Consider the following 26,855-nt stretch of genomic DNA (forward strand, 5'->3'; position numbering starts at 1 on the left):
GCAGGAATACAGTATAGCGGTTTCGGCCAAGTGCGGCCCGTGCTCAGCCGGCAGGTGGCGCCGGAGACCCCTGATAAAAGGCTTCAGCCGGAGGGGGCTGAGAACTCTCACCCCGGGGCGGGGTTGTGAGCGTTCTGGGCTGGCGGCAGGCTCCGCAGCTGTGTGACTGCGGTCGAGTCACTTCCCCTCTCGGACTCGAGGCTTGGGAGCCCAGCCCCCTTCTCACTCGCTTTGGGCTTTTCTGACCAGATGGGAAGGAAGGAGCCGCCCATCTTGAGGAGCGAAACTTTCCACCTCGAGTGGGGGCGGAGTTGGGGCGGCACAGGAAATGGGTGGGCCGGAGCCGTCCGCAAGAGGGGCCCGTCGGCGGGAGAAGGAAGGCGCCTCCAGGAAGGGCCAGGGAGCTAGGGCCCAGGGATAGAAGGGAAGAGCTTCGGAGGCAGAAGGGATGAAGTAGTGGCCTCCCCAGAGGCCAGGCAAGCCTGGGAAGGGAGTCGGGGCAGGGCCCCAGCTTGGGTGTAAGACACTCAGCGGCACTGAACAGTGATTGGGGTCCAAGACACCCCCTTTGCGCACTTAGGTCTCATACAGACCGCCTCCCCCCCAACCCTGGTACCTGTAGGATTGTATGGAAAAGGCTTGCTTTCACTGAGGAAACCTTTCCAAGGACCACACCAGTGGGACTGGGAGTCAAACTGAGTGTCAGGCCTGCCAAAAGCAGCCTTCACGTTCACGAAGTTGCAAGGCAGCAGAAGCCTATGCCCCGCCCTGCAATAGTCACCTGCCTCTGGAGATGTCTCCAAACTGGCACTCCTGGCAGACCAGAGGTCCTGTTCAAATCTAGTACAGGTTACTTACCAAGCAGCGGGTTAAGGTGTATTGACAAAGCTTTCGGAGCGGTGGCAGGGAAGGAAGAGCTGAAGTGCTGCCCCAGGGTAGTTCTCTGACTCTGGGCCTGATGCCTGCAGATGTTTGTTACCATGCACAGCGGGTGGGTAGGCGATAAGGACTCTAATCTAGGTGTTAACAGCCAGCACCCTGGCAGGCAGGCTTCCCAGACACCACACAGGCTTTAAGGGATTCCGTGTAAGGAGATGAGCAACATCAGCCAGACCTGTGCTTTCTCTCAGTGACTATAAAGGATGGAACTATAATTATCTCTATTTTTTTTTTTTTTTTTGGTACTGGGGATCGAACTCCGGTCCTTGTGCAGCAGGCAGCGAAACCACTGAGCTAAATCCCCGGCCGTAATTATCCCCATTTAACAGACTTTAAAACTAAGGCTCAGAACACACTTGATTGAAGTCAGGATTTGGGCCTCCAGTTGCGTGAGGAAATTTGGGACTGTCTAACCTCTTAACAGCTGAGGAGTCAAATTTGGAAACCATGGGGGATGGGGTGGCCACAGGTAGGGCCACCAGAGGTGATCCTTGATTCTGCTCCTTTCTGCTCTAATTCAGACGTGGGTGGCTGCAGAAGGCTGCGGCCCTTGTTGAGGACACTTGACCCTGGCGCAAGTGCTCAGGAGAGTCCTAAGCAAGTCCCTTTCTCTTTCTTAGTCTCTGTTGTCCTAGCCTTTGCAATGGGGTCAAGAGTATGAAAGGGCTGTGGACAAGAAGGGAGGCGGTCCGGGCAAGCCCCGCACCAGCCTCGAGCATCCACCAGCGTGGGCGCTCACGGAGCTGGTCCCAGGGCGCCGGTCCCAGCGCGGGTCGCAGCAGGAGGCCCCGGAAGCCCCAGCGGCCCCGCCCCCCGCGCTCCTGCCCCTGCTCCCGCCCGCGGCGCTGCCCCGCCCGCCTTCCGACGGGGGTGCGGCTCCAGGAAACCGTTTGCTCGGCCGCTTGGCGTCTAGGGCAGCCCAACGCACCCTGGACGACTGGGAGGGCTCGGCCCAGTCATCCGGCAGGTCTCAGCGGCGGCATCAGGGATCGTAACCTCCGCCGGGTCAGAGAACCGGGCACCTCTGCACGGACGCCAACGGGGTGGACAGGGAGAGAAACGTGGATAGAAGTCCCCCAGGCCATGCGGACCCCGGCCAGGCCAGTCGCCAGCCAGCGAGAGCTGCAGGCCTGAGAAGGAGACAGCGGGAGCGGCGGGGGCCATGACCTCCGTGTGGAAACGCCTGCAGCGCGTGGGCAAGCGAGCCGCCAAGTTCCAGTTTGTGGCCTGTTACCACGAGCTGGTGTTGGAGTGCACCAAGAAATGGTAAGTGAAGGTCTGAGGGGACCCCCTCCAGGTTAGCAGGTACCCTATCCTGCCGCCTCAGCCCAGCCCTGTGGTCAAGGCCCCCTCCTCCTCCTTGCCCCAGCTTGGGCCCTTGTGTCACAGGCAAAGAAAGTTAGGAGCTGGGGCATGGGGGCCCTTCTGGGGGTGGAGATAAGGGCTTTCGGGGCTAAGAATATGTCTGTGCCCACCTTTTTTCCCTCTGTGCTCAGGGTTGGGGAAGGGAGACCAAATGTCTTGGGCCAGAGAGAGATGGTTCAGAGTGGCACTGGAAATGGAAGCAAGTTTTAAGGTCTGCAGGTGGCCAGGGCTGGGGCAGAAACCTCATGGATTTTAGCCCACATCTAAACAAAGATGTTTCCCCCCTTCCCTGCCCTCTTGTTGAGCTAGAGGACACTCCCCTCCTTTCAACCAGAGCCAGGGCTAGGAGGCTGGAAATGTCTCCACCATGTCCTTAAAAGGGGAAACTGAGCACTTGGAGGAATGAGGAGGGAGGCGGGGAACAATTTAAAGGGAACCTGAGGACCTAGGAGGTTGTGGGTCCAGGAGGAGAGGGCCTGTAGAGGGCAAGGTAGGGTGAGGGGGTGACACATGAGAGGGTATAGGCTCTGGGCCCCTGCGTCACACCCTAAATTTACGTGCTCACTGGTGTCAGCTTCCCTTGGTGGATTAGGGCACAGCTGTGGGGGCCTCAACCACCCAGCAGGCCTAAATTTAGGTTCCCTGGGGGAATGGCTAGGGCGGGAAGGGAGCATAGGGTCCACAGGGAGGAGAGTGAGTAGAGGTGGGGTCCTTAGGGCTGCGGCCATGTCTCTGATCTTGCTCACACTGGGCCTGCCTGTGAGCCCTTCACTTGGCCAAGGCCCAGAGAGGGTATGGGCTGGCTGGGGAACAGCACAGAGCTGGCACTTGAACCCTGGCCTCTGGGTTCTGCCCAGCATCCTGGAAGAGGCTAGGGGGACACTGGCGCGGTCCTGGAGAGCAGGCCTAGGGTGCAGCAGTGTCAACGCAGCTGAGTCACAGGCAGTGGGATAGGGCCTTCTGGCTTCTTCACTTGGAGCCCAGGACAGGAAGTGGCCTCTGCCCAGGTCACAGCTCCCTGGGAGGGCGTGCCTGGCCTGAGTCAGGCTGCCCAGCCAGGGCCCGCCCTCCATAGGCACCCCTTGTCTGCTTCCTCTTTCTGAGTAGGCCCCTTGGCTGTCCTTGCTTGGCTCTTGCCTACAGTTTGGGGTTGGGGGAGGGAGCTTAGCTCTGGGGCAGAAAGCTCAAGGCTCAGCTCTGTAACCCTACTTGGCCATCTCTCTGGGCCTCAGGATCCTCCAGGTTAACAGCAAGCCACTTAGCTTGGCTTGGGCCCTGGAGGGGCAGGGAGGTGGGCATACCTGAGCATCCTGGCAGGGTACTGGGAACAGGCAAGGAAGGTGCCTGTGTTGACTTTGTCTGCCTGTCCCCTTAACCATCCCCATCCTCCAGGGGGTAGAGGTTGCAGACTAACCTAAAGGCTCCTTTTCTCTAGGGCCAGCCAGATCACCTCTGTGTTGGGGACTAGGGCCTGAGTAGCCCTCTTTCTCCTCTCACTTTGTCTCTGCCTCTGCACATCTGTGCCTTTCCTCTGAATCTGCCCTGCATATGCTGTTCAGTTTACATGTCACCTACCACCCAGAAGTCCTTTCTGACTTCGTCTGGCCTCTATTATTATCTCCCTGAAAAGCTTTGGTCCACAGGCCCTGGGTTCTGGAAAGCAAGAGTTCTAATTGACACTCCTTGGGGCCCCTGAGGCTACCAAAGGGCTGCTGGAGCAGCAGGCCCTCTGTGGGCATCTAAGGATGGTGACCCTGTTTCTCTCTGGTCTCACGCCTACCCTCTGCCCCTTGCTGTCCCTGTCCCTCCTCCAGCCCCAATCCTTGCACTTGCCATTTCTCCAGATTCTCCCGTGACCCATCCCTCATCCACTCATAAGTCTTCTCAGACGACCAAACTCAAGGAGACCCCAGAGGCTCCCTCACAAGCCCCTGAGGTTAGCTTGAGAATTTACTTTCCTTTTTCCCAGGCCCTCTTTCCCCAGCTCCTTTGCCCTCAGCCCCAGAAGGGTCCAGCCTCTCTTTTTCTGCTCTGTGGCCAAAACTGAGCTGGGTTTATAGTGAGCAAAGCACAAATAATTTGCAAATGAATGAACTTCTGAGGCTCTGTTTCTTCCTGTGTCTCTGAGTATGTCTGTTGTCTGTCTTCTGTGTCTCTATCTCTGTCACTGGTTCCTTCATGGTCCCTGCGGGCTCACTCATGCTGTCTGGGCCTTTGCCCTTTGCCTCGGCTCCACCCTCCTCAGTAGCCCCACCCTGCACCCTGTGGCTCCAGATAAGAAACTGCCCAGAGGGAAGGGGACAGGATTTGAAGGAAGACCCTGTGGGAGCTGGGGAAGAAGAGGAAGAGGGGATGGCAGGCTGGGTGAGCCTGACTGAGCAGCCCCCTCCTGGCCCCTCCCCAGGCAGCCAGACAAGCTGGTGGTGGTATGGACCCGGCGGAACAGACGCATCTGCTCCAAGGTAGAGGAGGATGATGACTGGGGGGTCCAGATTGGGATTCGGCCAAAGGGGGCCCAAGGGGAAGGCTGATGAGTGGGCAGACTCCACAGGAGGAGAGGAAAATAGGGTCAAGTTTGGAGATAAGGGAATGGGGGTGGGGAGGGAAGAGTTAAGCCTGGGGGTGTAGGGGGAGGACTCAGACTGCCTGTTGCAGGCCCACAGCTGGCAGCCAGGCATCCAGAACCCATACCGGGGTACCGTGGTGTGGATGGTGCCTGAGAACGTGGACATCTCTGTGACCCTGTACAGAGTAAGTCTCCTTCCCCAGACATTGATGGAAATGGTCAAGCGATTGCAGTGGGCAGCCAGGGCGTCCCCTGGTGGACTGTTTATCCAAACAGGAAAGAAGAGAAGGATGGCTAAGAGTTAACTAAGCACGAGGGGCCCAGGAGGCTCCTTGGAGGAGGTAGTGTTTCCCCAACACCTGCAGTTGGAGAGGTAGTTGGGATCAGAGGCTGGGGCACCTCCTAAGCTAGGACATGTCCTTCTCCCTGCACTGCCTTCCCTACAGCCCAGTACTCACCTGGCCTCTCTCCCTAGGACCCCCACGTGGACCAGTATGAGGCCAAAGAGTGGACATTTATTATCGAGAATGTGAGTGCCAGGGTGGGCTGGGCCTGGGGTCTCAGGGACTTCAGGGCTGTGCTGATCCCCTTCACTGTGTCCCTCTCCCACCCTCAGGAATCCAAGGGGCAGCGGAAGGTGCTGGCCACAGCCGAGGTGGACCTAGCCCGCCATGCAGGGCCTGTGCCAGCCCAGGTTCCGTTGCGGCTGCGGCTGAAGCCCAAGTCAGTAAAGGTGGTACATGCTGAGCTGAGCCTCACCCTCTCAGGGGTGCTGCTGCGGGAGGGCCGAGCCACGTGAGTGCCCCCCCTGCCTTCCTTGGCTCTGTCTCTCTGACCCCAGCCCTCATCCTTGACCTCTGACCCCCAGGGATGACGACATGCAGAGTCTGGCCAGCCTCATGAGTGTGAAGCCGAGTGATGTGGGAAACTTGGAGGACTTTGCTGAGAGTGACGAGGATGAGGCCAATGGTCCAGGGGCCCCTGAGGCCCGGGCTCGAGACCCTCAGCCAGGTGGGCTCACAGCCTGCTGTGGGTTAAGACTGCCAAGGCCTAGGGGTTATGGAAGGCACATGGGCCACATGCCACTAACTGTTCTAGGGTCGGGCCAGCTGTGCCCTGCAATGATGGGCGCTCATTACTGCCCAGAAATCCAACCTTCCCAGCAGCCCCAGTTGTCCTAACTTTACCCGTGGACCTGCTGCCCTCAGTCCTTGGTTGAATCCTGCAGGATGGGTTCCCAGCACCTCCTCATGCTTCTGGCCCTCACCCCCTGGTGGGTGCCTACCTGGCTTATTCCTGACCTGAGAAGCTGGGTCAGAAGCCCAGGGAAGGCTGCAGTCCAATCCCCCCTTTCTCTCCCCTCCCCTCCCTACCTGCCCTCACTACCTGTGTCCTGGCCCTCCCAGCTGCTCCTTAAGGCTTTTTGTCTGTTTGCCCTTGTGGTTCCTTCTCTTTGTCTCTGTCTCTGCAACTGTGGGCCTGTCCCTTCTCTAGGCTGGGACTGTGCCTTGAGGCTGGGGCATTTCCCAGGTAGGCCCAACACTCTAATTGTGGGGAGGGGGTCTGACCTGCAGGGCTCTGCCCTGAGCTGACGCTGCCCCCTATAATCCCCAGCCCCACCCCCAGAACCCCCTCGGGAGCTGAAGCCACTTTGTGAGGATGATGAGGGCCAAGTACGGCCCCAGCAGGCAGGTGAGACCTGGGCTCGGGTTCTGTGTAGGGACTGGACCTCAGCTCACAAGGCCCAGGCCTCAGCACCTCCTCCCTTCCTCCCCAGCTGCCAGCCCCACTAAAACTGAGGATTCCAGCCCAGCCCCTGTGAGTGCCCCTGTGCCCCCAGCCAGGGCCTCCCGGGGCCAGGGGTCAGAATCAGCTACTATAGGTGGGGGCCAAGTGGGGTCTGAGGCCCCCAGGCCCCCAGGAACCCCACCGGAGGCCAGGTGAGCTCTGGAACCAGCCCCACCCCTGCCACTTTTAGGAGCTCTTCTCCCCACTACTGCCCCCCCCAGGAGTCCAAAGGGGAGGGGTGGACCTGAGATTGGGGTGCACAGGAGCCCCCCTCCAACATTCTCTGCTGCTCTCTCCTCAGGTCCTCGAGGCAGCCAAGCCAGGACATGGCCCCCACCCCGGCCCCTCGGCTCCAGAAAGGCTCTGATGCTCCTCAGCCCCTGGTCCTTCAAGAGGGGAACGAGGTCCCCAATGCCAATGCCTCAGAGGCTTCCCCAGCAGGAGTGGGTTCTTTGGGGGAAACCGAGGCCTGGACAAGCCCTCAGGAAGGGACAGAAGCCCAGGGAGCCAGGCCGGGCTTGGACATTGAGGATGTGGACTCCAAAGATACTTTGGGAAAGCAGAGATCCAAAGCTGAAGAGGGGACTCCTGGAGACAGGGCAAAGGCTGGTGGGGTAGACAGTGAGCAAGGGGTGGGAGTCAAAGAGATGAGCACTAAGAGGTCAGGGCTCACAGCTGGAGAGACTAAAGAGAGTCCAGAACTTAGTGATGATGAAGCTGAGCAGAGACGTGTGGTGAGACACAAAGCTACTACAGGACCAGAGGCTGCAGGGCTTATGCCTGAGGCAAGATTCAGGGTGACTCCTGAGGCACCTCCAAGGGGCTCTCAGGGGAAGATGGGGGTCAGGGTGCAGGAAGAAGCTCCCATAGACCTGAGCTCATCTCCAGCAGAGCCTGCAGGGCACTCTGGGTATCTCAGTGATCACAGCGGGGCCAGAGATGCTGCAGGTCAGGACAGAAAAGATGCAGAGATGAGAGACAGAGCCCCTGGTGTTGGGAGGACAGACCTGGAGCAGGGCCCTTCTGCTGGATCAGCAAGCCTCAGGCCCCAGGTGAGCAGGTTTCAGGGGGCCCCATCATCAGCTGACCAGGGGACAAGACCTAGGGATTGGAAGATCTGGGAGGCAGAAGCAGAAGAGTCAAGGGTCCTGGAAATAGAGACTGAACAGGCAGAGTGGGAGGTATTTGGTACCCAGAAGACAGAAGCGGGGGGATCAGCGTTCTCCAAGATAGAGACTAGGCCAGCAGACACTGAGATATTGGGGGCCCACGAGACGGAGACAGCAGAGTCAGAGGCTGCTAGGCCAGCAGAGTTGGAGGTACTGGGGCCCCAGGAGACAGGGCTTCCAGGGATGCTGGGAAAAGAGGCTGGGATAGCTGACTCTAAAGTATTAGGGATCCAGAAAATAGAGGCTGAGGGTTCAGCAGTTCTGAGGACAAAGACTAAGGTAGTAGAGACTGAGATAGTGGGGGCCCAGAAGATAGAGGCAGGAGGTTCTGGGGTACCAGAGACAGAGGGTGGGGAGGCAGAGGGTGAAATATTGGAGACGCAGGATATAGCAGCCAAGGGGCCAGGGATTCCAGGGATAGAAGCTGAAGTGACAGAGTCTAAGATTTTGGGGGCCCAGGAGACAGAGGTGGGGGTTCCAGTGATGCCAGGGACAGAGGCTGGAATAGCAGAGTCTGAGGTATTGGAAATCCAGAAAACAGAGGTTGGGGGTTCAGAAGTTCTGGGAACAAAGACTAGGATAGTAGAGTCTGAGATACTGGGAACCCAGAGGGTATCTGAGGGCTCCACATTACTGAAGGTAGAAGCTGAGATAGTGGGGGCCCAAAAGACAGAGGCAGGAGGTTCTGGGGTACCAGAGACAGAGGGTGGGGAGGCAGAGGCTGAAATATTGGAGACACAGGATATAGCACCTGAAGGGTCAGGGGTTCCAGGGATAGAAGCTCGGGTGGCAGAGTCTGAGATACTGGGGAGCCACAAGACAAAGGTTAGGGTTTGGGGGATCTCAGGGATAGAGGTCAGAACAACAGAAACTGAGAAGTTCGGGACCCTGGAGACAGAGGTAGGAACTTCAGAGATTTCAGTAATGGAAACCAAGATAGCAGAAACTGAGATATTGGAGACAGGGGGTTTAGGGGTTCCAGGAATAGAACGTGAGAAAGAAGAGTTGGGGAGATCAGAGGCCCAAGAGTCAGAGATAAGAGGTTCAGGGGGTCTAAGGATGGAGACCAGGACAGCACAAGCTGAGATACTGAGGACCCAGGAGATAGCAGCTAGGACTTCAGGGGTCTCAGGGCCAGAGCCTGAGGTAGTTCAGACCCAACAGACAGAAACTATGATTTCAGAGTCTGAGGATGCAAAAGTTGAGACTCTAGGGGTCCAGGAGGCAGAGACTAGAGTTGGGAGAGCTCTCAAATATGAGGCTTTAAAGGTCCCGGTTACGAAGCAAAAAGCTTTAAGATCCCAGGAAGTAGAGACAGAGGTTTCAGGAGTACATGGAGCAGAGATTAAAGTTTTGAGGTTCCTGGGAGAAGAAGACAGGGTTTTGGGAGTGCCAGAAGCCAAATCTGGGGTTTGGGGGATCCAGAAAGCAGAAATGGCAGTTTTAGGGCCCACAGAGAATAAATCTGGTATTTTTGAGGCCCAGAAAGCAGAGGCTGGGGTCTTGGGAACCGAGAAGGGGAAAGAAGCTGAGGGAGGCGTCCCAGAGGCCGGCCTGATTGAGGCACAGGTGGCCAGTGGGGCAGGGGCTGGGGTGCCCAGGCCCTCAGGGGCCTCTTCCCCAGAGGAGCCTGAAGAGGACAGGAGGCTGCCGGGCAGCCAGGTAGGGATGGGGACCGCTGAGGGCCCAGCCTGCTTCTTCCTGCTAACCTGGGGCTGTGCTAATGGCGGCTCTGCGTGGACCTACCTGGTAGACTGAGATGGAGTGAAATGGGGGGCTCAGCCTCCTCATCCCCTGCTTCCTCAGGATGCCCTGGCTCTTTCACTTTGTCTTCCTTGGGCCGGGGTGCATGGAACTGGATACCCCTAGACTGATTTTCTGGGCTGACCTTGTGTGGCTGCTGGTGACCTTTGATCTTCTTGCCTGGGGGCTGCTGACCTTTTAGATGACCTTGGCACATAACTCCTGAACTGGAAACCCTTAGCTTTGGCCAGTGGTCTCTGATGACCTCTGAAAACTCACAGCTGAGACTGTTTTGTGGCAAGCCTGAGCTTCCCCAAGGGGCAGTGGGCTCAGCTCCCCGGAATACATCCCCTAAACCCATTCCTGTGTCCCTAGGCACCACCTGCCCAGGTCAACTCCAGCCAGTCCCTACTGGAGTGGTGCCAGGAGATCACCACTGGCTATCGTGGTGTCCGAATCACCAACTTCACCACATCCTGGCGCAATGGCCTGGCCTTCTGTGCCATCCTGCACCGATTCTATCCTGACAAGATGTGAGCTGCCGATGGGGTAGGGTAAATGAGGAGCTGGGTGGAGGGCAGTGTGGGTCCAGCCTCTGACTAACACCCTCTCTGCAGTGACTACGCCTCCCTCGACCCACTCAACATCAAGCAGAACAACAAGCAGGTGAGGTAGGGAGGGAGCCATGGCTGGGAAGAGGCTCTACCCAGAGAACAAGAACCTGTGGGCTGCAAGGCCTATTGGTGGCTTTTAGTCACATTTTACCCTCTTGGTCATTAAACAGTTTTTCCTTAGTTTTCTATTGGCATTCTAAAAAAAGAATATTTCTCCTAGATGGTTTTTCCAAAACCACCCTTTGGTATCAGGGTAGGCGGTGAGCTGTTGCTAGGTAACACAGGGCCGACACTGATAGATGGGGGGCGGCACTGAAGGCGTTGCCAGGCAAACCCTGGTATGCTATGGGAGACCCTGGCGTTTCTGGGTAACGCAGGTCGCTGACGCTGACCCCATGTGCACCCTTCCTAGGCCTTCGATGGTTTCGCAGCCCTGGGAGTGTCACGGCTGCTGGAGCCCGCGGACATGGTGCTGTTGTCGGTCCCCGACAAGCTCATCGTCATGACATACCTGTGTCAGATCCGCGCTTTCTGTACCGGGCAGGAGCTGCAGCTTGTGCAGCTGGAGGGCGGCGGTGGCACCGGCACGTACCGTGTGGGCAGTGCCACGCCAAGCCTGCCTGACAAGCTGGATGCTGGCGACCTGGCGCAGCGGCTGCGTGAGCATGGGCCGAGGTGCCCAAGTGTGGACCCCATCACAGCCTCCGCGGGCTCGGACGCTGGCTGCGCTTCCAAGGACTTCGAGGCCAAGGTCGTAGGGGAAACGAGTCCCCCCCCAGAGTTCCCGGGTGAAGTCCCTGCAGCTCCAACACCGGTAGCCCCAGTTCCCCCAGCGGAGGGGCTGGTGAACGGGCCAGGAGCGACAGCAGGCGGGGGCGGTGTGAGACTGCGACGGTCCTCAGTCAATGGGGAGGCTGGCCCGGTGCCACCGCCCCGTGCGCATGGCTCCTTCTCCCACGTGCGCGACGCCGACCTGCTGAAGAAGAGGCGCTCCAGGCTGCGCAACAGCAGCTCCCTCTCCGTGGACGAGCCGGACTCGGGAGCCACGGGAGTTGCTGGAGCTTCGGCCACGGTGAGTGCCCCTCTACAGCTGTAGAGCTGGGTGGTGGAGAACCAGGCAGAGAAGGGTCCTGAGTGGCCCAGAGAACAAAGCTAGCACCTTAAGAGCAGGAGACACAATTGGACACAGGGAGGCACTTTGGACTCAGGGGGACCCTGGTGCTGTGGAAGCAACCCTGGCGAGGTAGGTAATGAGCTCCCTTTCAGGGGGTATTCTAGCCAAGGACCACCAGACCCAGAGAGAACCCGGACTTTGCTGCCACCCTGGGATATTTGCTAGTGGATTTCCTCCTGCCTCGGTCTCCTGAGTACTAGGATTATACTTGTGGGCTACTATGCCTGACCTGCCCCACTCCTGTTTCTTTCTTTCTTGTACTAGAGATTGGATCCAGGGCCTTTTTACTTTTTTTTTTTTTGGGTACTGGGGATTGAACTAGGGAACTTGTGCTTTAGAGGCAGGCACCGGAACCACTGGGCTAAATCCCTGGCCCCAGGGCCTTTTTATGAGCTGTATCCCCAGCCCTTTCTAATTTTTTATTTTGAGACAGGATTTCTCGTAATCTCTAAGTTCCCCCAGACTGGGCTGGATCCACCATGTCCCGCTTCTGCTCTTCCTATAATGGGAGGTTGGAGGTGGGAGATCCTGCTGAGGCCTGGGTCCCTACCATTTGCTTCAGGTCTTAGGTCAGTCTTCCAGGGGGTTCTGTCACTGTGCTAGAGGGAGGTAGTCCTACAGAGGCTTCAGAACACTAATGTCCAGGCCAGGTAGTTGTGATGGTGCATTGTAATCCCAGCACTTGAGGACTGAGGCAGGAGGATGATTAGAGGCCAGCTGGGGCTATGTGGTGAGTTTGAGCTACATAGTGAGAACCTGTGTCAAATAAAAGAGTCAATGCCAGGGGTCAATTCTGTGGTCTAGGACAGAACGGCCAGCCCTGTCAGGCCACTGCATGGCTGCCCCTGCCCAGTGATGGTCCCTCAGTTTGGTGGAAAGGAAAGAATAAATTGGGAGAAGGCTTTCTGGAAGAAGCAGCGGCCTTCAGGCTAGTTTAAGGGGGGGTGCATCTCCCAGCTGAAAAATGTAAGGGTGGTTCTCAAGTGAATGGACCTACACCAGCAAAATGTGGCCTCAGGGAAGCTCTGGGCCCATTTGGAGAACTGCCAGACATCTCCTAAAAGGTCTCCAGATGGTGTGGGGCCAGGCTGAGAGCAGCCTTAAGTGTCAGGTCAGAGGTACAGGGTCGAGCCTGTGAATGAGAGAGACAGAGAGGGCACTGGAGGTACCTAACAGGATGTGGCCGGCAGGGACCAGTGGGACACAGCTTCCTGTAGCCTGGCTGGTTAACTTGTGTTAGTGGCTCTTTAAATCTTAAAAGGGAGGCTCCAACCTATACCCTTCTGGGCCCAAGTCCCAGCATCTGGTCTTTCCAAGCCTGGCCCTCCTCCAGCCCTTTTGCCCCACAGGAGATATACGGATGCATGGGGCTGGAGGAGGCTCCTCCTCATTGGTTGTGTCCTTCCCTGTTTCCCTTATGTGCAGAGGTTATGCCAGGCCTTATCCTTCCAAGCTCCCAAAGGCCTGGAATAGGATGAGGTCAGGGGACCTTGTAGCTGTGATGGGCCTGAAGCAACTCCATGAGAACAGCAGAGTGCTTGTGATGTGGCCTAGCAAGGCTTCCTAAGGAGGGGCCGAACATGAGGGTACAGAAGGAGGAATTTGGGTCAGACAGGAGGAAGAAGCACTAGAATTCTCACCAGGACTGGCATGAGTAAGCTCAATTGCTGCTGAGGTTGGCTTTTTCCACCACTTGCCTCTGCTGGTCCTGTTGCTGAGCCCTCTCATTATGGCTGGTCTTGTCCCCATGACCTCTCGACACCCCCACAGTGCCTTTTCCAGGGAAGAGCAATCACCCCATTTTATAGGTGGGAATGTCACCAGCTAGTGTGGGTCCTGGCTTCAGTGATGCTGGAAATTAAAACCAAGGTAATAAGCATGAATTTCACAAGCCAGAGCTTTAATTGGAAAGTAAGAGGTGGGGGCGGGGGGGGGCACTGAAGGGGACACGGGAATGATGAGGAAGTTCTGACTGGGCAGTTCATGGAAGGAAGAGCTGGGCCAGGTTGTAGAAATTCAAAGGTGCAGGCCAGGCTCTGGGGATTTTTATCTCAATTCCATGTTTTTTTTTTTTTTTTCTTTTTTTGGTACTGGGGATCGAATTCGGGTCCTTGCGCTTGCGCAGCAGGCAGCAGAAACCATTGAGCTAAATCCCCAGCCCCTCAATTCCACTTCTGCATGATGGCTACAGGGAGAGTCTTTGTTGCTTGAGGGGGCAGTTCAGTCTCCAGGAGGTGAGTGTTTCTGTGTGGGGCAGTCTCAGGTTTGTGAGGCTCTGCTGGAATCCCGGTGACCACAGGTTTAGAACTGGAGACTTCTGGGCGTAGTGAATGTCTCTGTAAATACCTTATGTTGGTGTCTTCAGTTTTTTGTTGTTGTTTACCAGTACTGGGGATCGAACTCAGGACTTTACATTTGCCAGGCAGGTGCCGCGCCACTGAGCTGTATCCCCGGCCCTGGTGTCTTCAGGGGTTTTTTTGTTTTGTACTGGGGATAGAACTCAGGAGCTTGCACTTACTTGCCAGGCAGGTGGCAGCACCACTGAGCTAAATCCCCAGCCCTGGTGTCTTCAGTTTTGACAGAGGATGAGATAAGATACTTAAATTTAGAAGTAATCAACTTTGTTTTGCCAACATTTAGGCAGATACTCCCTAAATGATTAATGTGCCCATATGCAGAGGTGAGCAAGGATCTAACCCAAAATTTTAAGGTAATAAAGGAGACAAAAATGAAGATCAAGCCAGGTGTGGTGGTGCACACCTGTAATCTTAGCACTTAGGAGGCTGAGGCAGGAGGATCGCTGTGAGTTCGAGGCCAGCCAGAGGTACACCATTCTCTCCTCTGTCTCTCCATCTGGGGCTCAAACTCAGGACCTTGAGAGAGGGAGAGAGGATCGAACTCAGTATCTCATACTTACCAGGCAGCCGCCGGCTCCACTCAGCTACAACCTCGTCTCGCTCTCACTCTCTCCACTGAGCTACATCCCGTCTCTCACTCTCTCACTTGATTAGTATCAATTGGAGGGCTGCAGCTTGAGCTCATGCCAGAAGATTGGTATCAGGTGCAGGGCTTCGCTTGATCTTGTGAAGTTCCAGAAGAATAGAAGATAGCACCCCCTGATTGGTATTAGGTATAGGGCTTGGCTCAATCCTGTGAAGATCTTGTGCCATAAGAATTGAAGACAGCATTTTCTATGATTAGCAGATCCCAAGACATTTGCAAAGGCGTTTTCCACACAGCCTCTGGCAGGCTTAAAATTTGAAAACATGAAAAGTGAGGCTTCCCAAGAGCAATGCTTCAGCAGAAGATAACAGAATGAAATAATGGCCAAAATCCAAGCAGCTGTCATACAGATTCCTAAACCTGCATCCAATCACACTCTAAAAGCACTTGAGGCCCCAAAGAGGATGAAAAAGCAACAGGAGGCAGCGGCTGTCGCTGCTGATGAAGTTTGAAGCATTAATAAAAATGGATGTCCAGGCAAAGAAAGTGCATCCAAGACTGGTTTAGATACAGCAGACTATAAAACTACTGACTCGTTAAACACTTACTCAGGTGATGACTACATTAAAAAAATCCAGAAGTGCCTAGAAGAAGATGCTTTTGCATGAAACCAAAGGGAGAAAAGATGGCGGAGGTTGTTAATGGACCAGTTCATTGCCTATAAGGCAAAGGAGGAGGCTTAGTTTGAGGAGCAGCTGATACATGGACTCATGTGACCGTCCCAACAGGAGTGCAAGTTTCCTGTGCAGCTCTTGCATGTTTCGCATGAAAAGGAGGTTTTATGGCAAAACAGAATTTTCAGAGAAAAACAATAAGAGGAAAGATGACTTAAAGATTTCTAGGATACTCTTGATTGAGAAGTGGCTTTGGCAAAACAGGCCAAGATTGATTTTGAAGAACAAATTCTCAGAGAGAAAGAAGTACATGAACAGATTGCTGTGGAAAGCACTCAGGCTCGTTATATAAAGCATTATAAAATATACGGAGAAATTTTGGATCAAATACTTGATTTGTCCACTTAAGTGACAGGCTATCAAATGTTGACAATCTGATTCCACTTAAGATGATGCATGATTGGAAGAAAGTGTTTTTTCATGGAAAACCCATATATGAATAAACACCTATTAAGCATATGCCTGCTAATCCTTCTGAAGAGCAACTTAGAGAAACTGGATAAAAGAGACTTGCTAGATAGCAAAGATTAGGAAGAATATAAGAACATGGTTGAAGAGTGGCCTTTACCAAAATAAATGACAGGTAATTTACCACCCTCCAACAGTTCCATAATGGGCCATGCGCTTCACAGACAAATTGAAAAATCTCTTCCTCAAGTTGAACTAACAGAGCATGAACTGCCTTCATTTGCTATTAAAGGATGCTTGCTGGAGAAAATACTTAGTGGGAAAACTATCACTTTAAAGACTCTACACAGGGCCAGGGATTTAGCTCAGTGGTTTCACTGCCTGCTGCGCAAGCACAAGGACCTGAGTTCGATTTCCAATACCAAAGAAATAAAAAAAAAAAAAGACTCTACAAAGAGAGTTTCCTATTCAGGTACTCTGTATAGACATTCTTGTCCAAGAAGCTATCCAAGCATTTTTTGACAGTGAAAAAGTGAGGACTTACCAATTCAGAAAGAAGGTGGAGAGGTTCCATCAGATCTGCAGGAGGACAGTAAAGAAAGCCAGGACTCATACAATGTATCTCCAGATGCTCCAGTTTCAGGCGAACCAGTACCAGAAACAGAAGGTGAAAGAAACTACATCTAGTACATCTAGTACATGCTAATAGAACACCCAAAACTGAAGAAGTCACATCAAGTGATAGTGATAATTCCTCTAACTCACTGTACATGCTCGGCTTGGTACAAAATCACAACCATTGCTGAAGAAAGGAAAGAGCACTCCAGGCCTGTCATTAGTTAACATCATAGTAAATGCTATTAATGAGATACCTGTGAATCAAGGGTGGATTCTTGATGGTTTTCCAATGACATTAAACAAAGCACGGCTTCTAGAGGAAGCTCTCACCGGCTACAATAGAAACCTCGTAGAAATGGAGGCAAAGAAAATACAAATCTCCACGTTGGCTGTGGATCCTACAGCTTCAAAAGAATGCCTCTTCCTTCTGCATTTGACTGTCATATTGCTAGATATTTCAGATACTTTCTTGCTAAGTCACATGAATGATATCAAAGCTGAAGAATTTTCATGAAATGGCTCATAAAGATATTGGTCAACATGGCGCTGCTGAAAACCAAGATAAGCATGGGTACCAGAACTTAAGAGATCACATACAAAATAGAATTATAGGCTTCTGGGACAACTGGCCTTTGTTGGAACAGTGGTTTTCAAAACCAGAAACTATTTTGATAAAAATCAGTGCTGAAATAGATAAAGAGCCTTTGTCAGAAACTAAAAGAAATTTTTGCAACTGAGAGAGTGAAAAAGAATAAAGGTAATTACATTTATTATAATTTAAGCTTATATTACTAAAATATGTGCTTCTGACTTTAGAAGGAAACTAAAGTGTGTTTGCAAAGTTCAAAAAAAACAAAATGAAGGTCAACCTTTGTTCTGCTTTTAGTTACCTTCTGGGCATCTGTTTGTGAAGAGCCACTGTTTTTAAAGTCTGCTTTGTAAGAGAGAGAGAGAGAGAGAGAGGGAGAGAGGGAGAGATGGAGAGATATAGTGGGGATTGAACCCAAGGCCAAGCCATTAATACTGAGCTTCATCCTCTGCCTATTTCTTTTTTCTAAGGGGGCAGTATTTTGTTTTGTTTGAGACAGGGTCTCCTTATGTAGTCCAGGCTGACTTTGAACTCGCCATGTAGCCCAGGCTGGCCTCAAACTTTCAGTGATCCTCCTGCCTCAGCCTCCCAAGGATTGGGATTACAGTTGTGAACCACCATGCCTGGCCTTTTTTGTTTTGGTACTGGGGATCGAACTCAGGTCCTTGCACTTTCGAGGCAGGCAGCAGCACCACTGAGCTAAATCCCTGGCCCTTTTGTTGTTTTTTGAGACAAGGTCTTGCTATATATAGTTCAGGTTGGCCTTGAACTCACTGTGTAACCCAGGCTGGCCTCAAACTTTCAGTGAGCCTCTTGCCTTGGCCTCCAGAGCACTGGAATCACAGAAGGAGCCACCACACCCAATGATCTAGCCTTTTTTTTGAGACAGGGTCTCCCTAAATTCCCCAGGATGAGCTTGTATTTGTGATCCTCCTGCCTCAGCCTACCAGAGTGCTGGCTGACATTTTAGGTATGCACCACCATGTCCAGCTTTTTTCTTTTTTCTTTTCAGTACTGAGTATGGAACCAGGGCCTTCTCACTGAGCTACATCCTCAGCCCTTTCTTTCTTTTCTTTTTTTTTTTAGACAAGGTCTCACTCTTTAGTTCAGACTGGCCTTGAACTCACTGTGTGGCCCTGGCTGGCCCACCACGCCTGACTTCTCTAGACCTTTACTTTTTATTTTGTATTTTGAAATGGGGTCTTGCCAAATCAGTAAATTGCCTTGGCTAGGATAGAAGTTTCCAATCTCCTGTTTCAGCCTCCCAGAGTGCTGGGATTACAGGCCCATGTGAGCCTGAGTTCTGACATAGCGCCCTCTGCTGGGCCCAGCACTGTTGCCTGGCTGTGTGACCTTGGGCAAAGCTTTTGACTTGTGATCTCTTTCCCTGAGGAAGAGGAGGAAAGCTCTTTGCAAGGTAGGATGTGGGCTCGCCCCACTGCCGGTGCTGTCAGAAAGGCGGGGAGCAGGGCCAGGGATTTAGCTCAGTGGTTCTGCTCCCTGCCTCAAAGGTGCAAGGTCCTGAGTTCAATCCCTGGTACCAAAAAAAAAAAAAGGTGAGGAGCTGCATGTTTCCTCAGATGCCTTTCTGGAACCCTGCACCTCCTTGGTCAACACAGGGCTGAGGTTTCTCCCTGTTTCACATAACAGGACACAAGCCCAGTGGATATCCATGCTTGGGAACAAATTTGGGTTTAATGAAACCCTGTCTCAAAGGCCCAGAGTTCAAATCCCCAGTACTGCAAAACAAAAACCAAAAAACTAGGGGGTGGGGGGTTTAGCTCAGTGGTGCCACCGTCTGCCTCAAAAGCACAAGGTCCTGAGTTTGATCCCTGGTAACAAAACAAAACAACAAGAGGGTTAGACAACCCTATGTAGCCACACCCTGTACGAGCTTCATCTCCAACCCTCAGTTTCCTATCTGTAAAGTGAGAGAGGGAATAGTTCTGCCTCCCAGGGTTGTTGGGAAAACAATGGATGGAAATGAATCAATGTGTATATATACTACATAAATGCTTAGGTGACATTAGCCATTATTATTTTGGTTTTTTTTGTTTTGTTTTGTTTGGTACCAGGCATCGAACTCAGGACCTTGCGCTTGCAAGGCAGGCGGCAGCACCACTGAGCTAAATCCCCAGCCCCATAGCCATTATTTTTAATCAGTGTACCCTGGGAACTCTCTGAAGGGGCTGCCTCTGGTCAGGGAGGCATGGGGAATCAACAGCACCAGGAAGTGGCTGGCTCCCAGCTGTCTTGGAGCAGCCCCAGGGGGTAGCATCTGCCCAGTCCAGACTTCTGGAGGCCTGAAGGCTGGGAAGGAGGCAGAGAGAGAGGTTTAGGGGCTCAGGGGCCTCTGTGGAAGGAGGGCTGAGCTGAGTCATAGAGATCAGAGATCAGGTCTGTTTGGGGCAGCTCAAGATGGAGGCTGATTCCAGCCTGAGGAAGTTCTTCAGGGAACTGAAAGTCCAGGTCTGTGGCCAGGGGGTGGCATCTAGGTGGGGCTCGAGGAGTTGAGGCTAGAGCTGCCCACAGACCTTGGCAGTGAGACTTGGGGCCAAGAAGGGGTGCAGTTACACCATTGGGTGAGAGTTTCAGAAGACTTCTTGGTTGTGGCTTGAGGGCAGAGCTGCAGGCAGGGAATGGTGGCAGTTGGTGAGGAGGCTACCCCTGACCCAGGCTGGAAAGGATGGCACATAGGGTAGGGATGGCCAGGGCTGCCTCTCAGAGGATATGGGTAGAGGCAGACATAGGCTGTCAACCCTTCTCTCCATCCTGTGACCCAGAAGGATAGCTAGAACAGCACTGGTCTGTCAGCCGAGCCCAAAGCTGGATGTCCCCAGAGCTGACAATCCCAGCAAGTCACCAGGAGTGGGCCACAGTAGGGTAAAATTGCAGGTCCAGCCAACCTGCTTGGTTCTTTTTTTTTTTGGTACTGGAGATCGAACTCTAGACCTTGCACTTTCTTCAAGGCAGGCCGTGGAACCACTGAGCTAAATCCCTGGCCCTATGCCTGATTCTTAATGTCATACATTAAGACTAGAACTGGGTCTAGGTATGGGAACCGATATGGTGGGAGGGCGCCCTCTTTTGGTTTGGAGATGGCAGTGGTGGTTTAGGTAAGCCTAGGTCAAGAAATGGGGCTGCGTTGAGTCAGCTCAGTATCACCTCAAAGGGCCCTGGCCATGAGGAGATGCCAACGTGAAGTGACAGGAGTCAAAGATGACCCGAAGGGGCTGCATGGAGGAGAGGTGGGAGGGAGACAGAAGACCTGACTTTCATTCTGAGATCAGGGTCAGCAGCCCAGAGGACTTTGAGGTTCAGAGGATGGGTGTGGATGGGCCCAAGACCATAGCCTGGGAAGTGAAGGCCTGGTCTTTACTTGATTTCTTTTTTTTCTTTTTTTTTGGTACGGGGGATCGAACGAGGGTCCTTGGGGTTTCGAGGCAGGTGGCGGAACCACTGAGCTAAATCCCCAGCTCTACCTGGTCTTTACTTGAAAAGGAGGAAGTCCTGCAGGATGGAGAAGTGGCTGGGCGGAGGGTCTGGGATTGAGGACCCCACCTCCCCTGTGTGTGAGAGGCTCTGGCTGGGGCTGTCAGGGAGCCCCTCCCAGCCCTCACTTGCCCCATTTTTCCACAGGAAGGCCTGATTCCTGACCTCAGCCCTGCCCCTGGCCCACCCACAACCACAGCCCCACAGCAGCCTCCTGGTGAGTACTTTTGGAGGGGGCGTGGCTTAGCTCAGGCCACTGAGAAATCCTGGAGTGGAGACCATCTGGGGGCACTTCTTGTGGGTGCCTTAGCCTGGTCTTTGTCTGCAGGTGGGAGTCCCCCATTGGAAGAGCAACCCCCAAGTCCAGGGGAGGAGGCTAGATTGGTAAGGAGGGCTAAAATGGGGGGACTGATGGGTGGGCATTTCTAGGCGGGGCCTGTTGACCCCTTTTCTGTGCCCAGCAACGGTTCCAGGACACAAGTCAGTACGTGTTCGCAGAGCTGCAGGCCCTGGAACAGGAGCAGAGGCAGATAGATGGGCGGGCGGCTGAGGTGGAGGTGCAGCTGAGGAGCCTCATGCAGTCAGGTGGGTGGATACCTGGGGCCACCACCTTATCTGCCCAGCCCTGTAGCTCCTTCTGGCTGTGGGTGGAGCTAGGAGGAGGAATGTGGAGGCATTTTACAGTGAGCATGCTGAGCCCCGAGTGGGAAGCAGCCTCCTGGAGATACATAGCAAGCAAGCCCCTCCTCCAGGCCCCAGCTGCCCTTCACCGATGGTGACTGTCGTGGTTTGATTCAGGTGCTAACCGGCTGCAGGAGGAGATTCTGATTCAGGAGTGGTTCACACTGGTCAACAAGAAGAACGCGCTCATCCGGAGACAGGACCAGCTGCAGCTGCTGTGAGTGCCGCCCTACCGGCCCAGGCCAGGCCCCTCCCAGCTCCAATGCCCCGCCCTGACCCAAGGCCCCACCCCCACCTGCTCAGGCCCCGCCCCACCCTACAGCTCCGGCTGCACCACTGCTGACAGAGGGCAGTCCAGTGCAAGGAATCTTAGTTATACTACTTCGGTTACAACCACTGTATTCACTGCTCTCTTCTTTCTTCTTTCAAAGATCTTTTAAAATTTATTGTTCAGCCATCTTATTAATTTTTGCCCTGTCTTTTTCGTTTGCAATCTGTATACTTCTTAAACTGGTACTGTCTTGCCAGGCATGGTGATGCACACCTGTAATCCCAGCACTCTGGGAGGCTGAGGCACGAGGATTGCAAGTTTGAGCCAGTCAGAATAACTTAGCCTCTGTTTCAAAATAAATAGATGGCTAGGATGTAGCTCAGTGTGAAAGCCTTGAGTTCAGTTCCCCAATATCACACATACAAAAGACTACTATCTTTATTGATGAGAAAACTGAGGCCAGCAGCAGAATGTGCCCTGGGAAGGTTGGAGGCTATGTCCTCCAGTCTGACTTTTTGCCTCTACAGTAAGGAAAAGAAGCCGTAGAGGTCTTCTCAGGTCAGCCACTTGATGGAGAGAGCTTTGCCTGTCTGCATTTGCATTGTTCCAGGACAATTGTAGTCCACTGCTTCCATTTAAATAATTGTTTCTTATTTTACAAGAGAGGGGCGGAGAGGCCACATAAACATTAGCGATCAGCCCAGCCCTCTATGAGAAGGAGGGGGAGGCAGGCTGGGGTGGGGGAGTGTCAGAGCCCTGCTCTCACCCCCTCCCTGACCTAACACCCTTGCCTCCCAGCATTGAGGAGCAGGATTTGGAACGAAGGTTCGAGCTGCTGAGTCGTGAGCTTCGTGCCATGCTGGCCATCGAAGGTGGGAGATGGGGATGGAGGGGCCACAGGTAGGACAGGGCCAGGCTGGGCACCACTTGACTCAGGCTCTTGGACTCTCAGACTGGCAGAAAACAGCTACGCAGCAGCACCGAGAACAGCTACTGCTGGAGGAGCTGGTGTCACTGGTGAACCAGCGTGACCAGTTGGTCCGGAACCTGGACCAAAAGGAACGGATGTAAGTGGGGGCCCATCTGAGCTGGTAGTGCTGGGTCTGGAGCCCCAGTGGACAATGCCGAGGCTGACTTGAGGCCCCCACCCCACCCTCAGTGCCCTGGAGGAAGATGAGCGCCTGGAGCGCGGCCTGGAGCAGCGGCGTCGCAAGCTGAGCCGGCAGCTGAGCCGTCGGGAACGCTGTGTGCTGAGCTGAGCTGAGTTGAGCCTGCCTCACCTTCACCTGGCCCCCAGGCCCAGGCCAAAGCATTGCCTGTTCCTGGTGCTCACTCACTGCTCCTCAGCCTGTGCTGCAGCGGACCTGGCCTCGGAGACACCCTCACTAGGCTGCCCGTATTTATTTGTCAGTATGCGTGTGTGTGTGTGTGTGTGTGTGTGTGTGTGTGTGTGTGTGTGTGTGTGTTCTTGGTTCAATGAGCAGGACCCTTCCCCAGTGGGTGGGCCTGGGCGACTGCCTGGGAAGAGGGACTCTATGGGGAAAGGTGCCTGTGCTCTCCTCCCCTTCCTGTTCCTGGCCAGCAGTAAAGTTGGACAAGGAAACAGCAGCACTGGACCATTCTTAGGACAGCTTGGGCTTCAATGGGTGGAAGCGGGTGGAGCTTAGGCCTATAATGTCATCTCTGCTACCCTAAACCTGGGCAGCCTTGAGTGACTGGTGGTTTCCAGATGCCTGCTGAGGCTGGAACTCCACCTTCTAAGGACGATTGCCTTCGGGAAGTCTCATTTTGATGTAAGACTTGTAGTTGGGTGTGGTGGTGCACACTTGTAATCCCAGCACTCTGAGAGGCTGAGGCAGGAGGATCACCAAGTTCCAGCCCAGCCTAAGCAAACCCTGTCTCAGTCCCCAGTACTAAAAAAACAAAAACAAAAGAAGACACAAAACAAAGTGGAGATGTTGCCTTTTTAAAAATTTAACACATAATTCCCTAAAATCTTCACCACCACCCCCCCTGCCATCTCCAGATTCTTCTCCAAGTACTCATGGCTGCTTCCTCCTCAGGATCCTCTACCTCAGAGGAGCTGGGTGAAGTCACCTGACACCTGTTAGCAAGCCAGGGCCTGTTCACAGCCAGGGGTGGCAGGAGGCAGGTTGTTCAGAGCCAGCTCATCCTGGCTCATAATGCCATCTTGGTCCTCAGCAGTCACAGAGGTACTGGCCCCAAAGAACTTCACCATGGCACAGACCTGTGGCAGCTCTGTGAAGGTCTCTACTGCCAGCAGCATGGCCAGGAGCCCTAGGAGCAAGTAACCTGGGGAGGAGAATGCTAGGGCAGCTCTTATGGTACCCACAATGCTCCCACTCCCAGCATGGCAACCACCCTGGCACCAGGCGCTACTCACACCTCTCACTGCTGCTGCCACAGGGCTTCTTTAGACTACTACTTACTTCCAAACAATGCCTGAGGGAGGATCTCTCCCCTGTGATGTCAGTCCCCAGGGGATCATGACATCATAGTCTAGGCTCTTCTTCCCTCCTCCCCAGACTCACCAAGAAGTGCGACCTGGCCAAGCTGGTAAATCACTGGGTGCAGGCTTCTGCCACTGCCGGGTAGCAAGTCTCCCAGGCCAATGGTGCTGAGTGAGTTGAAGCAAAAGTAGATGGCCTCCAGCAGGCTGCAATCACCCTGTAGACCCCATAGCACCAGGGCTGGGAGTAGTACAAAGATGCCAGCCACTAGAAGGCCCAGTCCTGTTGCCTGCAACAGTGCAGCCTGGTCTGGTGCCAGCTGCCAGCGATTGGCTACCCAGGTACCCAGGCGGTTGAACACAGGCAGCAGGCAGTGGCGCAGGGCAGCCACAAGTGCTAGGGAAGCTGGCAGCCCTAGAGCCGCATAGACCACACAGAAGGCCTTTCCACCTTGGGAGAGCGGGGCCATATGGCCATAACCTGAGGAGAAGAGGGGAAGCAGACCGTGAGCTCTTGAGTGGGATGCCTGCTGGGGTCCCCTGTTGCTACATCCCACTGAAGGCTGCCTTCTGGTGGCCAAAATTGCATGAACTCTTCTGGCCCAGTTCCTTCACTGGGGATCCTGGGGCAAGCCTCTTTACCTCCCAGCCATTCTTTTCCGGAAAATGAAAGAAGACAATCCCTCAGGACATTTGCAGCTAGGACAATTCAGAGAACTGCTATCTTGAAAGACCCTGGCTTTCTGTTTCCTTTTTCTCTGAGCTGGGGATTGAACCCAGGACCTCTTGCATGATAAGCAAGTATGTGCATAATTGGTAAGTGCTTTACCACTGAGCTACATTCTCAGCCTGATGTTGGCTTCCTGAGATATTATTTAGTTCTGCCTTTATCCTATACTTCCAAATCCACAAATGGTGATATGTCACCACCTTCTTCCCACTCCCCAAAGGTGTGACCTGTCTTCCTATGTGTCAGGCCTGGTGTTGGAATCTGAATCGGCCTGGGGCCTTGACTTTTCCTTGACTTTTTTTTTTCTTTTGGTACCGGGGATCAAACTCAGGTCCTTGTGCTTGCGCAGCAGGTGGCAAAACCACTGAGCTAAATCCCCGGCCCAGGGCCTTGACTTTTGATAAGTGAGGGGACAGCAAGCAGGAAGAGCAGTTGTGTTGATGAGTAGGGCTGCAAAGTGGCAGAGGGAGTTTGGGGACAGAGAGGGACAGGGAAGGTTAGGAAAGATGGGAGAGCAGGGCATGCTGGGAGAACAGGACCAGCTGGTCCAGTGGTTACAAACTGTGCTCAGAGGAGCTTGATGAAAGATTAGAGGGAGTGGTGGGCTGGAGTCTGAGCTCTGCCTAGAGGCAGGCCCTGTTCTGTTCCAGCCAGTATGTTGCCTTGTGGGGATTCAGGCTCTGTATGGTTTCTTCAGTTTCCAAAAAAAGGAGCAAGGCCCTGGGTTTGATCCCCAGCACCACAATAAAATACATACATGCTTCACAGGACAAAGAAAACCCCCAAAACCTAGGGCTGCATCCCTTGTTTTATTTCTTGGGGTTTAAGCATGTGGTGACCCCTTTACCAGGAAGTCCTTCACCCCTTAACTGTGTGCCCTCTTGCCTTGATCAACGACTCATTAGGACTTCCTATGCCTCTCCTGAGCTGGTAGTCCTGGTCTGTCCCCTCACCCCCACCTCTCCATCCCACTGTGTTGCATTCCCTGTCTTGCCTCAGGCCTTTGTGAGGTCTGGGCACCTCTCCTGATTCTCAAAGGGTGCCTAGGGGTGGGGCTGGGGAGGCCACAGCCCTCCTGGCAGCTGAAGTGGAGGCACCAGTTGGGATGTGTTAGTGTGGGACACCCCAGTTGTGATGTCCGACCGGATAGGGCCTGGGCTCTATCTGGTGCTTTGGGGCCAAGGACAGGACTGTACTCCCAGGGGCCTCAGGGAGCCATGGCTTCAAGAGTCTATTCCTCCTGGACTGCCTGGTGGCCTTACCCGCAGTGGTGAGGATGCTGACAGTGAAAAGCAGGGCTGAGGGCAGGTCCCAGTTGCTGGCCTCTGAGCTATTGCCCAAGCCGGAGACTCCATGGCCCTGTGCCCTCAGGGCTGTGGCCAGCAGCTCCTCCAGGGCTCCACGTGGCAGGCAGGCCCCAAACTCTGCCTGGAAGGCAGCTAGCTCAGCCTTGAGCTTGGCCTGGAGCTGGAGTGCGGGAGGACCTTCCAGGGCCTGGAGAACCACAGCCCCTAGCCCCATGGCCAGCATGTGGGCTACAACCAGGAGCGCGTATCGGGTCCAAGGCCTCAGAACCCACATAGTGCAGTGCTGAGTTCGGAGCACTGTGGGAGCTACCTGCTTCACCACTGGCCCATGGGAGGGGCCATGCAGGGCGAGGCTGGAAGGAGGTGCTGTGTGGGTGGCTGAGACAGAGCTGGCGTAATCACGAATGGCAGGGAGGTAAGCTGCGGCACTCCTCCCAGTCTCTGGGGCCAAGATCTTGTTACCCATTTCACAGCAGCTAGGGTGGTGAGGATGAGGGCAGGGTGAGAAGCCCAGGCCCAGAGCGAGCCTCACACCTCTTCACAGAAATATTCTGTCCACTGCACACACCCCATTTCAGACACAGGTCCCTTCCCTCCTGGTGCTCACATAAAAAAGCCATGAGCAAAGAAATACAACATCTGCACCTTGTCATAGGTTTCTGAGGAGCAGGAAACGCCCAGGTAATGGGTGTTCTGGGGGAGGGCTGCCGGTTGGGGCATGAGAAGCATGGTGGGCAAGTGCCTGGGGTGTGGGAAGGACTGGGCACTGGCCATGGAGGGGGTAAGGACGCAGGCCTTTGAGGACAATTGTGGCTCAGGGAGCCCACAGGACAATACGGAGGCGTCCTTGGTGGGATGGTGATGGCCTGGGCAGAGAGATGGGAGAGGAATGGTGGAGTTCAAGGTGGATACGGTAGGGGAGTGAGGTGGAATAAACCCAGGGGAAACCCTCATGATCTGCCTACGGTTGGGACAGCATGGCCAAGAAAGGTCCTGGGGAGATGTGGCAACTGGGCACAAAGAATGGGCAGGCCCACTCAGCCACAGGACAAGCATGGTCACCTGAGTGGGGGCAATGGCCTATGGAAAGATGTGGAGTGGTAAAGCTCTGGCACAGGCTGAGAGAAGGTGGACTGGGCAAGTGTGCAGGGTGTCAGAGATCAAGAAGAGTCTTCAATGACTGAGTAGGGCAGGTGGCATGTTCCTAGGTGAAGGGTGTGGCACAAGACATCCTGGCCTAGGCCCAGACCATCC

At 54.2% G+C, this 26,855-nt stretch overlaps 2 protein-coding genes and 2 pseudogenes across 6 annotated transcripts; 3 read left to right on the forward strand and 1 right to left on the reverse strand.

Annotated features, from left to right (window-relative positions):
• Positions 1-102: 102 nt before the first annotated feature.
• Positions 103-22,702, forward strand: Ehbp1l1 (EH domain binding protein 1 like 1). Of its 5 annotated transcripts, none has more exons than XM_013074816.3 (19): positions 1,744-2,205; positions 4,709-4,766; positions 4,960-5,055; positions 5,346-5,399; positions 5,487-5,665; positions 5,739-5,881; positions 6,485-6,562; positions 6,648-6,810; positions 6,960-9,489; positions 9,946-10,103; positions 10,188-10,236; positions 10,597-11,256; positions 20,290-20,359; positions 20,471-20,526; positions 20,604-20,727; positions 20,941-21,040; positions 21,893-21,966; positions 22,047-22,161; positions 22,254-22,702. In XM_013074816.3, the coding sequence occupies exons 1-19, from the start codon at positions 2,102-2,104 to the stop codon at positions 22,351-22,353; spliced, it is 4,911 nt and encodes a 1,636-aa protein (XP_012930270.1). In that variant the 5' UTR covers positions 1,744-2,101; the 3' UTR covers positions 22,354-22,702. The 5 variants fall into 5 exon arrangements, 3 of the variants coding, with proteins under 3 accessions (XP_012930270.1, XP_021120248.1, XP_012930272.1); XM_021264589.2 differs by having other exon boundaries at positions 1,752-2,205; positions 6,960-7,710; XM_013074818.3 differs by lacking the exon at positions 6,960-9,489 and having other exon boundaries at positions 1,766-2,205; positions 6,648-6,688.
• LOC147829511 (sperm flagella and cilia-associated protein 2 pseudogene) lies at positions 14,014-16,204 on the forward strand (annotated as a pseudogene).
• Positions 16,195-20,279, forward strand: LOC147829512 (sperm flagella and cilia-associated protein 2 pseudogene; annotated as a pseudogene).
• Kcnk7 (potassium two pore domain channel subfamily K member 7) lies at positions 22,511-26,788 on the reverse strand. The gene is made up of 3 exons (XM_004852391.3): positions 25,557-26,788; positions 23,647-24,045; positions 22,511-23,407 (listed from the first exon to the last, which is right to left on the reverse strand). The coding sequence occupies exons 1-3, from the start codon at positions 26,065-26,067 to the stop codon at positions 23,202-23,204; spliced, it is 1,116 nt and encodes a 371-aa protein (XP_004852448.1). The 5' UTR covers positions 26,068-26,788; the 3' UTR covers positions 22,511-23,201.
• Positions 26,789-26,855: the final 67 nt, after the last annotated feature.

This window comes from Heterocephalus glaber, unplaced genomic scaffold (assembly GCF_053883595.1).
Source record: "Heterocephalus glaber isolate CG9 unplaced genomic scaffold, H.glaber_assembly_v1.0 deba00000594, whole genome shotgun sequence".
Classification (NCBI taxonomy): Eukaryota; Metazoa; Chordata; class Mammalia; order Rodentia; family Bathyergidae; genus Heterocephalus; species Heterocephalus glaber.

What these genes read in the sequence shown, in the direction of transcription:
- Kcnk7 (XM_004852391.3), bottom strand. Translation starts at nt 26,067, where the DNA reads ATGGGTAACAAGATCTTGGCCCCAGAGACTGGGAGGAGTGCCGCAGCT. An exon ending in CAGCATCCTCACCACTGCGG is followed by an intron (nt 24,046 to 25,556) that starts GTAAGGCCACCA and finishes TCTTCTCCTCAG; the next exon opens with GTTATGGCCATATGGCCCCG. An exon ending in TGGCCAGGTCGCACTTCTTG is followed by an intron (nt 23,408 to 23,646) that starts GTGAGTCTGGGG and finishes TCTCCTCCCCAG; the next exon opens with GTTACTTGCTCCTAGGGCTC.
- Ehbp1l1 (XM_013074816.3), top strand. Translation starts at nt 2,102, where the DNA reads ATGACCTCCGTGTGGAAACGCCTGCAGCGCGTGGGCAAGCGAGCCGCC. An exon ending in TTGGAGTGCACCAAGAAATG is followed by an intron (nt 2,206 to 4,708) that starts GTAAGTGAAGGT and finishes GCCCCTCCCCAG; the next exon opens with GCAGCCAGACAAGCTGGTGG. An exon ending in ACAGACGCATCTGCTCCAAG is followed by an intron (nt 4,767 to 4,959) that starts GTAGAGGAGGAT and finishes TGCCTGTTGCAG; the next exon opens with GCCCACAGCTGGCAGCCAGG.